This window comes from Plutella xylostella, chromosome 20, assembly GCF_932276165.1.
Source record: "Plutella xylostella chromosome 20, ilPluXylo3.1, whole genome shotgun sequence".
In the NCBI taxonomy this organism is placed as follows: domain Eukaryota; kingdom Metazoa; phylum Arthropoda; class Insecta; order Lepidoptera; family Plutellidae; genus Plutella; species Plutella xylostella.
In genome coordinates, this window is record NC_064000.1 from 2,200,674 (window position 1) to 2,213,924 (window position 13,251).

A 13,251-nucleotide genomic window follows, 5' to 3' on the forward strand; every position below is an offset into this window, starting at 1 on the left:
CGTATGTTAACTCAATTCATTTTGCATCTAAATCGAAAATTATGAGGAATACCTTTATTTGAAAGAACGGGGACCAATTTGGGAAATTCGATCTCAAAATTAAGCACAAACCAATGGTCCTAGCGTGCAGCGACTATATTTTTTTCGGAACTTGTTAGAAGTGAATTGTTTTGTTCTTGGTCCTAACTGGGAATGAATATTATAATTTCTACATTGAAAAGTAAAGTTTGACTAAAATACATACTTCTTATACTTTTACTGATATATTTTAGAAACAAACTAACTTCTTATTGGTTTGGCTGATATAAAAAAAAGTTGGACCCTCGACTTTCCTGGTCGAACTGTCGAACTGTCGGTCCGTAGGTATATTGCAACACTTTGCGTTTCATTCCCAGTTAGGATTCGTCGTAGACACCTGTCTATCTATTCTTTATAATCTCTTTTACTTATACTTTAATTATAGATAATTATACGGTGTTTCGCCGCGTGTTTTTGTATAAAAATGAGAGAATAATGATAATATTGCTGCGGCTAACGGCTCTTTGTCCATGGTTTTTGGACAGTTTTAGGTTTAATATTAGATTAAAGACAACGCAACTACCAATAAACGGTTGCCCTAATAATATTTGTTTTATTTCAAAACACATGCTATACATCCTTATCAAACATAGGACTCTCTCTCTTTCTCAGCCTTCTTAGTCCACTGTTGAACATAGGCCTCTCCTAACGATCGCCACCCCAAACGGTCACCCGCCATCTGCATCCAACGGCTTCCAAACATAGTGGGAAATAATTAAAACACGGAACTTTTCTAACAATATAGGTTTTTAATAAAATATAATATGTAAATCATGCATACAAACATTACTCTTACAACTAGAGAAATTCAATGATCGTGACACGGAGTGAAGAGATGAAACATGAGATATATTTCAGGGAAAAACTCCCTTCATGTTAATAATTTACATTTTCGATTACACTATTGATTACTAACACACTTTCATAAGACTTTCGTACATTCGATAAATATTATACTTTGTCAATACGTCTGCTACCCCTTAGTTACCCACATCAAAAAAAAGTTTCAAAATAAATTATAATCTCCGATAGAAACATGATTTTTATATAAAAACGCATAAAACTTGTGCCACAGTAGCAATAACGGATTGAAAAATACATCAACCTATACGCCGTTGCCACTGGAAAACTGTTTTACATAGAAACCATAATAAAACCAAACTAGAAATTATAACTTTGGCGACAGACTTTACTTTTACTTTTTGGGAAGATCTATTGTATTCATAAGCCATCCATATATATATCCATGATATTATAATCATTTTACTCTTACATGTGTCGTTCCAAATCTTAAATAATCGAAGCAGACAGAATGATTATAATAGGATAGTCTAAAATGGTTCGAAATGTGACATCGACTCCACAGCCTTGCCTTCTAACAGTCGATATATTTCACTAATTAAATCCAATATGTTCTTATATTGAGAGTTAGTAACTGGGAGGGCTACAAAGCCAATGGTTTCAGCTACCGTACCACCATCTCTGAAAGAGTGAAATTATTCTCTTCAGGCTGCACTGGATGCTCTATAGGCGTTTCGATGACAAACACTACAGCCACACTAGCGTTAATTTGATTAATCCGATCTGTTACCTTAGAAATTTCAAGTGTATTCTGGGAAACGTATGTCCGAGAATTTATCCTACTATAATACATTAGATTTTTTAAAGAATAGAATGAAAAGTAGGGTAATTTATAGGGTAACAGATAGAAACAACCGCGTTTGTCACCTGGGTTAAAGGACAAGTCTATGCCCACCTACAGCCCTAACCAGACGTCGGTACGGTTAGCATTTCATCATCTAGTTGACGGTAGCATCAGGGTGCCTCTCCAGCAGCATGGCGACTCCCTGGCCGCCGGCCGCGCACGCGCTGATCACGCCCAGCTGGCCGTCCTCGCGCACCAGTCGGTGCGACGTGTGCATGGCTAGACGCACCTGCGGGAGAGGAGGGGGGGGTTGGTTAGACAGAGACAGAAGAAAAGATAGATAAGAGAAAGAAGGTAAGGCTTGGGCATATAACCTTTCGAGACCCAGAGATCTCATACGATAACGTAATGTGACTCTATGTAATGGAGACCCACGACAGGGTACAGACAAAGTTAAGTTTGCAGCCGCCGAAAACTGAAAGGTGTGAAATTTTAGGTCTCATCAGGATAAGGTATTTTGTATTTTAAGGTCTGAACTGAGCTGGCAGTAGAATTGGTGTGTACACATGTAGATATACAGTTTTCCTCACGAGGCTTTCTTTCTTCGCCATAAAGGCGACAAACAACAAAAATATTTAAAGTTAATGAGTAAAAAAAACCAGGCTGCTAGAAACTATAGAATCGCCCAGATTGTTTCACATAAATACAGTCATTTTGGATTCTGTAGTGCAAAACTAATATTGTTACAACATATTGTAAGACTTACCCCAGTAGCAGCGAAGGGGTGTCCGATAGAGAGCGAGCCTCCCCAGTTGTTCCACTTGGACAAGTCAGGAGCACCAAACTAGAAGCAACATAAGAATGTTAAGAATTGATTGACATTTTTTTCTATATATCCTATACAACCTACTGCGAGCCTGCGCTATTTGCATTTTATATGTCGTTATATTTATAGACTATATTATGTCGTTACCTTGCTCTGCAGGCCGAGGTAGGTGGTGGCAAACCAGTCCGAGTCCAGAGCCTTCAGGTTGGCCAGAATTTGACCCTAAAAAAAACATACAAATTAGTAGTGGACATTGACATTACCATTACGTACAGTACACAAACACATAGTATGTATATTACACACACACACCAGCCCCAACAGATCACTCCAGGGTTTGCAATAATGTTAAAATATGTATAAAGTTCTTTCAGTTCCATAATTTATACATCCCTATTTTCAACTAATTTCAGGATAAAAAAGCTTATTATACCCAAATCCAATCCCATCCTAAATTCCGGCATCTCTGATTTTAGAAGTAGGCAGTGTATCAGACGAACTGCCATTTATGCTGTGACATTTAGGCTGCGTCTCTAGTTGGTGAACAGTTTGAAAGGCATATTAAACCGAGCCTACTGACGACGAGTAAGATAAAAGTAACACAGGTAGCAACACTCACAGCAAAGGCCTCGTGTATCTCCCAGGTGTCGATGTCGTTGACGGTGAGCCCGGCTCCCTTCAGCAGCTTGGGGATGCCGTACGCCGGCCCCAGGAGGAGCTGGTCCACCGGGTCCTGGGGAGAGTTGTGAAGTTAAACAGAGACTTAGTGAATAGTTAGTGTATGTAGCCACAGTAGCACTGAGACTTGGGAAAGAAACCCACGCAGCATTTGGAAGTATTTAATAAACATTTTATTTAATGTTATGCCTCCTTTAAACTTCTGTCTTAAATATTTAAGGTAGTTTCCTTCCACTCAGGGTTCTTTTCCATCAGATATGTGCTATGGATGCATTAGATATCCACATCATAGGTATTAATTGGTCCACATAGCAAAACACCAATGGAATAGATTTCTTTCATATAATCGCAGCATAGCACATCAATAAAAACACATAAGTACAGAGTGAAATCCTTCATTATTTAACATTACGAAGTTAAGTATGTAAAATATGTTTGCATAGTTTTACCTGAGCGACGTAAGTGAAGTCCCGCAGGTAGGCCTTGGGCTTGAGGCCGAGCTCCTTGGCCTTCGCCTCGGACATGATCAGGCACGCCGACGCGCCGTCCGTCTAGGAACACACCACATGTTAGAACAGGATAGTAAGGATTATTGGTATTTTCCATAGGGTAGGTTTCATGGTAAGTAAATTATATTTTGAGCCTACGCGCAATCCGATTCATTTCGTGTGTTTATGTAATCTTTGTTAGTAGTCTTGCAGAGTAACCTGTGAAGAACATCATTCAATGAGTTGCGCTATTCATATAATTTCCCCGCAATTTTTTCTCGCATACCTATGCGTAGTAAACTCATACTATGTTATATTTTAGCGACAAAAGTATCGCGCTACATAAAATACCGGTGTAATACCGTAGTACCTACTATAAATACAGTCTCACGAGAATGGGACAATAGTACCTACACTTATTTTTCTTTTATGTCTTTAGTGTTGTGGCATCCGAACTCATAATCATACACAGGCGAGTCTGACATCATTCCGCATTTTCATTACAGATAAAATAGGTTTTGTATACTACTCACCAAGAAAGACGCATTAGCCGCAGTAACCGTGCCGTGCGGCTTGATGAAGGCGGGCTTGAGCTTGGCGAGCTGCTCCGGCGTGGACACGCGGATGCCGTTGTCCTTGTCCACCACGCCCTCGCGACCCTCCACTGTGGGGGGAGAGGGGTTAATAGGGGTTCTTATCGGGGGAGTAAGAGGAAAGAAGAATATGACCGGGTGGCGCAGTGGTTAGTCTTGTCGCTAGTTAGAAGCACTTTAGGCTGTTTTTAACAGCATGCGGATTTCATCACGCACGCGGGATTCCACGCTATTTTCCCGCGTCTCGCGTGCATATTCAACGCGTTGAATACTTGAATGAATACTTGAATACTTGTATGAACCCGTGCGTGATCATATCTGCATTCTGTTAAAAACAGCCTTACAAATCTTTATTATAACAAAAATTGATATAGGTACTTACGTCTGGTAAACTTAATGTTTTGCTACAGTGACAACTAAAGAGTACAGCATTATATTTTGCAGCCAATTCTCACCTTTAACGGGCACGAGGTCGGTGAAGTAGCCCTTGTCACGAGCATCTGCGGCGCACTTGTGCGACCTGCAAGGAAATTACATAATTAATAATCAATTTATTTCAGGCAGCAATGGCCCATATTAAAATACACACATAATACATAAAACTATGGTATCAATCAATGGAGCTGAACTAGCGTTTGTCAAGGTGGTCAAAGGATTATCCAGTCAGAATAGCGCACAGGTACAGAAGGTACAGTTGATACAGCACTTGGGGAGAGTTCTGTCGTTCTTTCCGCCATTTTGGATTTTGGCAGCACTGTGGCATTTATGCACCACAGTGGCTGCTGAGTGGGGCCCATGGTATAATAATGTGGGGTCCATTTCTCGTCGTCGCTCTGGCCATTATAGGTACTGTTTGTATTTATGTTATATTGTTTGCATTGGAATTGTACCTATGTGCCTGTGTGATCTGGTTATGTTGCTGTTACTATGTCAAATAGTGTTATCTTCAGTACCTGAGTGCGTAGTCGTCCTGCTCCTGGCGGGAGGCCCCGAAGGCGGCGGCGAGGCGGTCCGCGGAGTGCCCCATCGTCTCTCCCGACGAGAACTCAGCTACCGCCGGCAGCTGTTGGAGGGAGATGGGGTTAATGTTGTATTCATAGTTAAATAGGTGACGCTGGATTAGGGTGAAGTGCGTCTTCCATAATACATAATGTTGCTAAAGCAGTATAGTAAGTCGAAAGAAAGTGACTCAGGGCAGGTCCTGACAATCCGGACATGTTGATAATCTGCCATAAGTCCGTTTTTGACTGCACGCATTTTTGCTACCAAGGCACATCATACAATCTGACCAGCATTGACTACAAAGAAGAACCTCATACTATTTGTAGGTACAGATAAAATTTGGGAGTGTCTACATGCGCTCTATCCGCCATAACTTGGGAACGGATGGATGGACTCTAATGTAGGATAGATTGGAGAAATCGCTATGATGTCCGCTTTCCAACCAGATTAAGCACGGTCGAATCGTGTTATCCGTTTCGCCGGTACAATGTACTAAAGCTACGCCTCCAATATGTTTTTGTCGGAGCCTGCTGTTACCTCTGGCGCGAAGTAGTCGGGCCTGATCGTAGCCAACAGCGACAGGCGTTGGGCGGGCGTCTTGGCGCGGTTGAGCCTCAGCAGCAGAGACCGCATCTTGCGCGAGTGTCGGATGGGCACGTCCGACATGAACTCCACGCCGCCGCCCACGATCACGTCGTAGGCTCCGGCTGCTATCATGCCGATACCTGGGCGGGGAGGTGAGGTTAATTAATGCGAGACCGTTATCATTCTGAGGCTTAGATTAACAATATATGAACTAGATGTAGTGTCAGAACACCCCACAAAGAACAAAATATAACACATTAGTGTTGGTCTGAATAATATGGGCAGTCTTGTCTGCTTATTTATTTATTTATTCAAAAAGGAACACCAGCAGCTTAAACAACTTACATTAATAAATCATTTCTTAAAATTATAATTTTGTTGTAAAAGCCTATTAAAGGTGTACACAACATTCGTAAAATATCTATGACAACCTAAATAAAAATCTATATAAAATCGACAATATTGACGTTAAATAAAATAAAAGGTTTAGGCTTATCATACTATACAGGGTTATTGGTAAGTAGACCGGATCCTTTCAGGAGGTGATAGAGGAAGGCATTTCCAGTCGATTAAACCCAATATTGCATTATCCGAAACTTAACCATTTCTAAGATATTTAATATTTAAGGTTTTTCAATTTTTTTGCCAAAATTTTATGCTTAAAACCGAAAATAAAAAAAACTATCCATATTTCAATAATTTTTTGGGTGTTTTGCAAAAGTAATACCTTAATCAAGTAATTAAAATAATCAAATATGCATTATTCGACTTAAATAAGACATAATACCTCAAAATAGATAAACATTTTGAAAAAATATTCAAAACGCAAAAACAAAAAAATTAAATAAAAAAAGAATTTCATATGACTTTTTTTGTGCACTTCAGCTTAAAAACATGGTCAACTAATAAGCTTTCAAACAAGATAATTCAATATCAAATCGATTAAGGTATCACCAAGATATGGCCAAAACCACCAGAGAAAGCGGAGAAAACTCAGCAGGGGTTTCCATACTAATGTCAACAGAACTGAAAACAATCACACTTTTTAGGGCTAATTTTGTTAGTTTTCCTGTTTAATTTTGTCCGTCTGTGCTGGTTGTTTTGGTCATATCTTGGTGATACCTTTATCGATTTGATATTGAATTATCTTGTTTGAAAGTTTATTAGTTGACCATGTTTTTAAGTTGAAGTGCACAAAAAAATGTCATATGAAATTCTTTTTTAATTTAATTTATTTGTTTTTGCGTTTTGAATATTTTCTCAAAATGTTTAACTATTTTGAGGTATTATGTCTGATTTAAGTCGAATAATGCAAATTTAATTATTTTAATTAGTTTATTAAGGTGTTACTTATGCAAACCAACCAAAAAAATTATTGAAATATGGCTAGTTTTTTTTATTTTCGGTTTTAAGCATAAAATTTTGGCAAAAAATTTAAAAAAACTAAAATATTAAATATCTTAGAAATGGTTAAGTTTCGGAAAATGCATTATAGGGTTTTATCGACTGGAAATGCCTTCCTCTATCACCTCCTGAAAGGATCCGGTCTACTTACCAATAACCCTGTATATACTCGAACCTACTGCCCATTCATATAACAGCAGTAATAAATTACACGCATTAAAAATAGAAAATCTAGTTAGTTAAAGTTATATAGATATCATAAATAGACATACATAATTGCTAATTATTTATGGAGATAAGATTCTATACACATTACTTTTGACCTTCATACTAATCGTTCATTTCATGTAAATAACGTATAGTTATGTACATTTTTAAACTACTATTGATGCTCGCATTGCCATCTCTTAGTTAGCAACAGCCAGTATGTTTTATATAAGATCCATAGATTTTTCCATTACCTATCACAACGCATTGGCAACTAAACAGGTGCAAAGTACTACTATGCAACTGAAACTACAAACTTGCGGAGGTATTTATGGAATATTGCCAGGTCCAAGATGATCCATAGGAACTAATATGATATAATATCAGCATTACTATTTTTTGTAATAAGTTTCTTTAGTACCAATGAATCTTTATTTTATTCAACTCAGTATGAAAATGGTTCATGAAGCCATGTTTTATACTCATGATTTCTACTTAAGATATGTCATCATCATGATCAACCATATCTTAAAATCTGGTTACTTTCATAAATAACATGGCGACATAACATTTCCATCCGCCATTTCGAAATTGTTTCTTTACCTGCGAGCCTTATACAGAGTGTTGCAAAAGTGGTGAACAAACTTATGCCAACAGTGCGAGAAGCATCATCAGCAGACTCACCAGTAGTAATCGCCTGGTTGGCCGATATACACGCCATAGTCACAGTGTGGGCAGGCGTGCGGTCGCTGAACCCGGCGGCGAGCGCGGCCTCGCGCGCGATGTTCGACGTCTTCACCTCCTGGATCACGGTGCCGTAGATGATGTAGTCTACCAGCTCCTTGTTGATGCCGGTTTTTTGGAGCAGGCCCCTGGGGATGGTTGTTGTTATTAGCTTAGCTGGATGGTTTGATAACATGAATGCTGTGACTTAATAGACTGTGGTAGACCCTACTTAAGTGAGTAATCTTGGTTGCAATATGTATAGTCTAATAGGTTGAAAAGATGGGAAGCTGTTTCTCCATTAGAGAGTTTATGTAAGTACATTATTAAGTTCGGAGATGAACACTCATTAACAGGCAAACATTGTGTCCCCCAGAATGTTTGTGATCGGTAGTAATTGGTGAGGAAGACTGAGGTGAGGTCATGATAGTGTTGTGATGGTCCTTGAAAGAGGCCTATGTTCAGCAGTGGTCAATTGGGTGATGAATTGACCATGAATCCATGAATATTCCTCTTATAAGGTAGTAATGCCTAACTGCAGGCAATAGAAAGTCATGAATCATGATCAGTATGACCATGCTAATATTGCTAACATGCATACAATCCTCAGGCTGGTTAGTTGCTTACCTCATGAGCAGTTTTTGTTTTAATTAGCAGAATGTATGAGGAACACATGTCATATAATTAAATATTCTTTAGATGTACTAACTCTTTAAGTATTAGTTAATGATGAGGTCCAAATAATGCTTGAATACAAAAAAAACTAAACTGTATGTTCTGAAACAAGACCTATAAGTTTGTATACTTACAACAAAGCATGTCTAGCCAGCTCATGCGGCATCATCTTGGCATAGTCGGTGAAGGAGACCAGGAACGGAGTCCTCACTCCGTCCACGAGCACTACATTCTTGCCGGTGCGGTCCTTCAGAGTCTTCTTCTGTTGCAGAGCGGCCCCCACGCTCAGCGCCCGTCGAGCTGTGTCTGAGGAGCAGAGGAGATGTTTAGAAATAAAAACATTTCTTCAATCCCTGCATACACAACACACAAGGAATGAAATAGTAAATGAAGGAACACAAAAATATATATGTATATTTAACAACTGAAATGCTTCATACTTGTTATTATTTTAACACTTTACAATATAGCTTAATTGATAAAAATCACAACAGATTTAAATTTGAGATAGTACAATAGGCTACTTTAAGCTTTCTATCTCTACCAACAACCTTTGTAATATTGTAATATCACTGGGCCTAGACTATTGGAGGGTAAGAAAAAGAAAGACAAAACTACATACATTTTGATAAATGTTGTTATAATTGGATACCTACAGAAGTAATGTTTTTATGAATCTCTTGTCATTTTGTAGTCATTACATACTACTAAGCAGCAGAGCCAATTTGAGTAAGATCCTTTAAAAGTATTGAAACCCTTGTATTTAGGATTACAACCACTAAACAGTTTGTCATGATCATGATTAGTAGGTAACATTAGCTAGGTACATTTTAAGGTTATTTCAGTTGCCTAAGCAAAACTTTCTAAAATATAAACTAAGTAGATTCATCATAAAAGGTTGCATAATAACATGCACATGAACGTTTCCTAGGATCTAATAAATTGAATAATTGTATCAATGCCAAGTAACCAACAGGTCCAAAGTTTACTCCTATAAAATTTCCATCTATTTATGGATTTATTAAAAAATACACTAAAACTACGTTACAGAAATTCAAGTAAAGCAAATACAAATGGGTTGATCATTTTTCGCATAAAAAGTTTATCGTTAAACAAAAAGTAAAATTACCAAACTTGACGGTGGAACTTCCATGGGACACTTTCAGAAGAGATTTTGCGACTTGGGAAGCCATGGCTGTTACGATATTTCTATGGGTCGTCACTAGTAAATTAGGGAATCCTGAAACAGTATAATTACACTCTAAAATCAAATAAATACTACTGAAAAGTTATTAAAAGTTAATTTGGAGTTGGACTCTGACCTATCAACGAAAACAGCCACTTTGCAAGTGTGCGTTCTGAAACGAAATCTATAAAAGTACGTAATAAAAAAAATACATAAATACTTGAATGAATTAATTAAATATATATATTAAATTGTTAAAAAACTACTTTTGTATATAGAATTTGGTATTTATACTTGAAATTCCAGTCAAATGTGTGTTGATAATTTTTATTTTTAATGCTCTAGCTTTCAGTAGTACTTTCTGAATGCACACTTGCGACGTCATTTTCACAGTGAATACTTGAAACAAAACGCTTGCTAAAAATAATATTATAAAACACAACAAAAATGACTATGTAAAATGTATAAAAAAATACAGATTTATTATTTTATTGATATTTACAATAAAACTTACAAAAATCATATCAAAACAACACCGTTTCACACTTTTCATAAAAAAATAAATGAAACAAAACGCAAATGTCAGATATTTATTTTTCTCTTGCGATCCAAAATGCGGGTAGGTTTAGATTTTAATCTCGCGTAGTTTTTTCTTTACAATCCCTACCTTCATTCTGCACACTTTTAGGGAGTGTGGACGTTTTTAATTTATTCAATTTAATTATTTATTTATTACAATATTAATTCAATATCAATCCAATCAATAACTTTTATTCACTCTCCCAACCGATGTATTGAGCAGTTTTACTCTAATTTTAAGGTAAACCACTTCACGTGGCCATGTGGCTTACCAACCCTTCCAAACACCTCTTCAAACTTTATTACCCGACTACGGCGAACCAAAAAGGAGGGTTATGATTTTGACCATGTACTTATGTATTTTAAACTTTCAGAATGCACAAGAAGCACCTCATAGCCGGTCTACTGCTGCTCTGTCTAGCGGCCACCGCTGCCCAGTTCACGGATGAGATCCAGGTGTATGAGGAGGAGTGCCTCGGTGAAGACAAGTTCCACTGCCTGGACGGGGAGTGCATCCCGCAGGAGCACTACTGCAACAACATCAAGGACTGCCGCGATGGCTCCGATGAGAACTTTTGCCGTGAGTGGAAATTTATGTTGTTGAGGTTTTAAAAGGATAAACTAAAGGTATTTAGGCTGTTCTGAAGGGTGCAGGATGTTATCTGAATCAGTCTGATCTCCAGTTAACTAATCTTTAATGCAGTTGAATAAAGATATGAAACTTGTACCTATTGCACAACAAAAATTATGAAAACTAGCTATAAAAAATCATGTCCTTACTCAACAGCCAAAGTTTATTGCAATGCTTGACAAATATCTGTAATCTATCAAGAAGCCTGCCCCACACTTCTATGACTGAGAGCTATTTTACAGATCAGCATCAGCTTACTAAGGATTATCTAACCACCATTGTATGATCAGAATCTCACCAAACTGCTGCTGAAACACTGTTTTTCAAGCACAAATATTAACAAGACTTTTGTTTACAGCGGGTAAACACATAATGACCCCGATGGACTGCAATGCGACGCACCAGTACATGTGCCTGGACCGCAGCAAGTGCATCCCATACACGTGGCTCTGCAACAACAACACGGACTGTGACGATGCTAGTGACGAGAATTATTGTACTACGGCACCGAATCCTATGAATGAGGTAAGATGGTTATTAGTTAATAGCTATTTAGTAGATCACTTCTGAGGAATTGCTGGGCTTGTTCTTTAAATATTTTATTTACATACATATTACTCAGCAACTAAAACTATAACAGAGTAATAAGTAATAACAAGTAGAGAATATCAACATACTTCACAATATGTGAAGTTGTTGATATGATAGTCTACTAGTGAAGCATTATATGTGATTTGATAGGGTTCCCCTCATCTCGCCTAATCTTTATTGCCCAAAACTCGTTTCGCATAACTCGTATGGTCTAAACTTTTTCGGCCGAATCATCACTTTGCCCACACTTATGTGGCATAAGACTCGTTTCGTCTAAAACTCTTTTGGCATAATCTTGAAACACCTAAGTCTCGTTTGCTCAAAATTATGTTCGTATAGGTATTATCTTGTTTCTCTTAATATTATCTTAATAAATAATATATTAAGTAGGTATGTAGTAAATGTACAAATTATGCTATGTTTCTCCTGCATCCCGAAAATCACGATATTGAATGATCAAAATATCGAAAGTGAATTACCATTATAATTATTACAAACGCCATTAAACCCCATGGGATCGAAACCTAAAGATAGGTGCGACGACGAGCAAAGCGAGGAGGAGCGTGTTAGGTGCACATGTTCGTCAAAAGCAAAGCAGAGCGTTTCCTACATAGCGGCAACAATGCAAGTCTTCAGTTTGTGCTAGTTATGTAGGGAGACGCTCCGTCAAAGTTGAAGCCAAAAAAATATAGATAGATAGATAGAATATTCTTTATTTGTACACAAGAATAGATTATACAAAGCTTAAATATAAACACATAGGTACAAAAAAGGCGGTCTTATCACTAAAAGTGATTTTTTCAAGACAACCTTTAGGTGGAAGAATATTTATGTTCAGATCAGGGTCAAGTGTACTAAAGAATTTATAATTACTTTATAACCTATGTCATAGCATCATTAGGCTATTCAAGATTTGGCCATACCATTATTAGGCTAAACGAGATTATGCTAAATAACTTATTACTAAACGAGATTTATGCCATACGATTTTCGGCGAAACGAGACTTTGACCAAACGTTACTATGCAATACGAGATTAGGCCAGTGGCGGATTTACAAATTTTCCGCCAGTAGGCCATTCAATTTTTGCCGCCCCTACTGACTTTTGAAATTCAATAGTTAAATCCTGTTATTAGATGATCGTGAACTTAATTATATATTTCTGTCATTGACTAGATTATTTTTGCAACCCGCTATGTACTGAAAGTTTAATTTTTACCTAACAAGTTTATATAATATATGTCGCAGGCATCTGGTTGAATCTCCTTTGTGGTTGAAACACTAGCCCGTTCATTGGATGGCGCTATTCAGTTGTATGACTAAAGGACAACTCGTCAAACAAGTCGTTGATTGTAACGTTC

The 13,251-nt window shown here is 37.6% G+C and overlaps 2 protein-coding genes across 3 annotated transcripts in view; one reads left to right on the forward strand and one right to left on the reverse strand.

The window, feature by feature from the left end:
* Nucleotides 1–807: 807 nt before the first annotated feature.
* LOC105394300 (trifunctional enzyme subunit beta, mitochondrial) lies at nt 808–10,361 on the reverse strand. Of its 2 annotated transcripts, XM_048628242.1 has the most exons (13): nt 10,227–10,361; nt 10,034–10,144; nt 9,039–9,210; nt 8,191–8,378; nt 5,848–6,035; nt 5,262–5,371; nt 4,764–4,828; nt 4,249–4,379; nt 3,677–3,778; nt 3,169–3,282; nt 2,697–2,771; nt 2,490–2,567; nt 808–2,012 (listed from the first exon to the last, which is right to left on the reverse strand). In XM_048628242.1, exons 2-13 carry the CDS (start codon nt 10,095–10,097, stop codon nt 1,878–1,880), a joined length of 1,422 nt encoding a protein of 473 aa, XP_048484199.1. In that variant the 5' UTR covers nt 10,098–10,144; nt 10,227–10,361; the 3' UTR covers nt 808–1,877. The 2 variants fall into 2 exon arrangements, with proteins under 2 accessions (XP_048484199.1, XP_048484198.1); XM_048628241.1 differs by lacking the exon at nt 10,227–10,361 and having other exon boundaries at nt 10,034–10,220.
* Nucleotides 10,362–10,621: 260 nt separating this feature from the next.
* The window catches only part of LOC105394312 (putative vitellogenin receptor), a 42,196-nt gene continuing 39,566 nt past the window's right edge, over nt 10,622–13,251 (forward strand). The window contains exons 1-3 of the mRNA XM_048628188.1: nt 10,622–10,910; nt 11,044–11,249; nt 11,659–11,825. Of these exons, the coding sequence (XP_048484145.1) occupies nt 11,045–11,249; nt 11,659–11,825 (372 nt within the window). The 5' untranslated portion in view covers nt 10,622–10,910; nt 11,044. The remainder of the gene's footprint in view (nt 10,911–11,043; nt 11,250–11,658; nt 11,826–13,251) is intronic.

Coding starts and splice junctions, on each gene's coding strand:
- LOC105394300 (XM_048628242.1), bottom strand. CDS start 10,097: ATGGCTTCCCAAGTCGCAAAATCTCTTCTGAAAGTGTCCCATGGAAGT. Junction 8,379..9,038: donor CTGGCTAGACATGCTTTGTT/GTAAGTATACAA, acceptor AACCATCCCCAG/GGGCCTGCTCCAAAAAACCG. Junction 4,380..4,763: donor CGACCTCGTGCCCGTTAAAG/GTGAGAATTGGC, acceptor CTCCCCCCACAG/TGGAGGGTCGCGAGGGCGTG.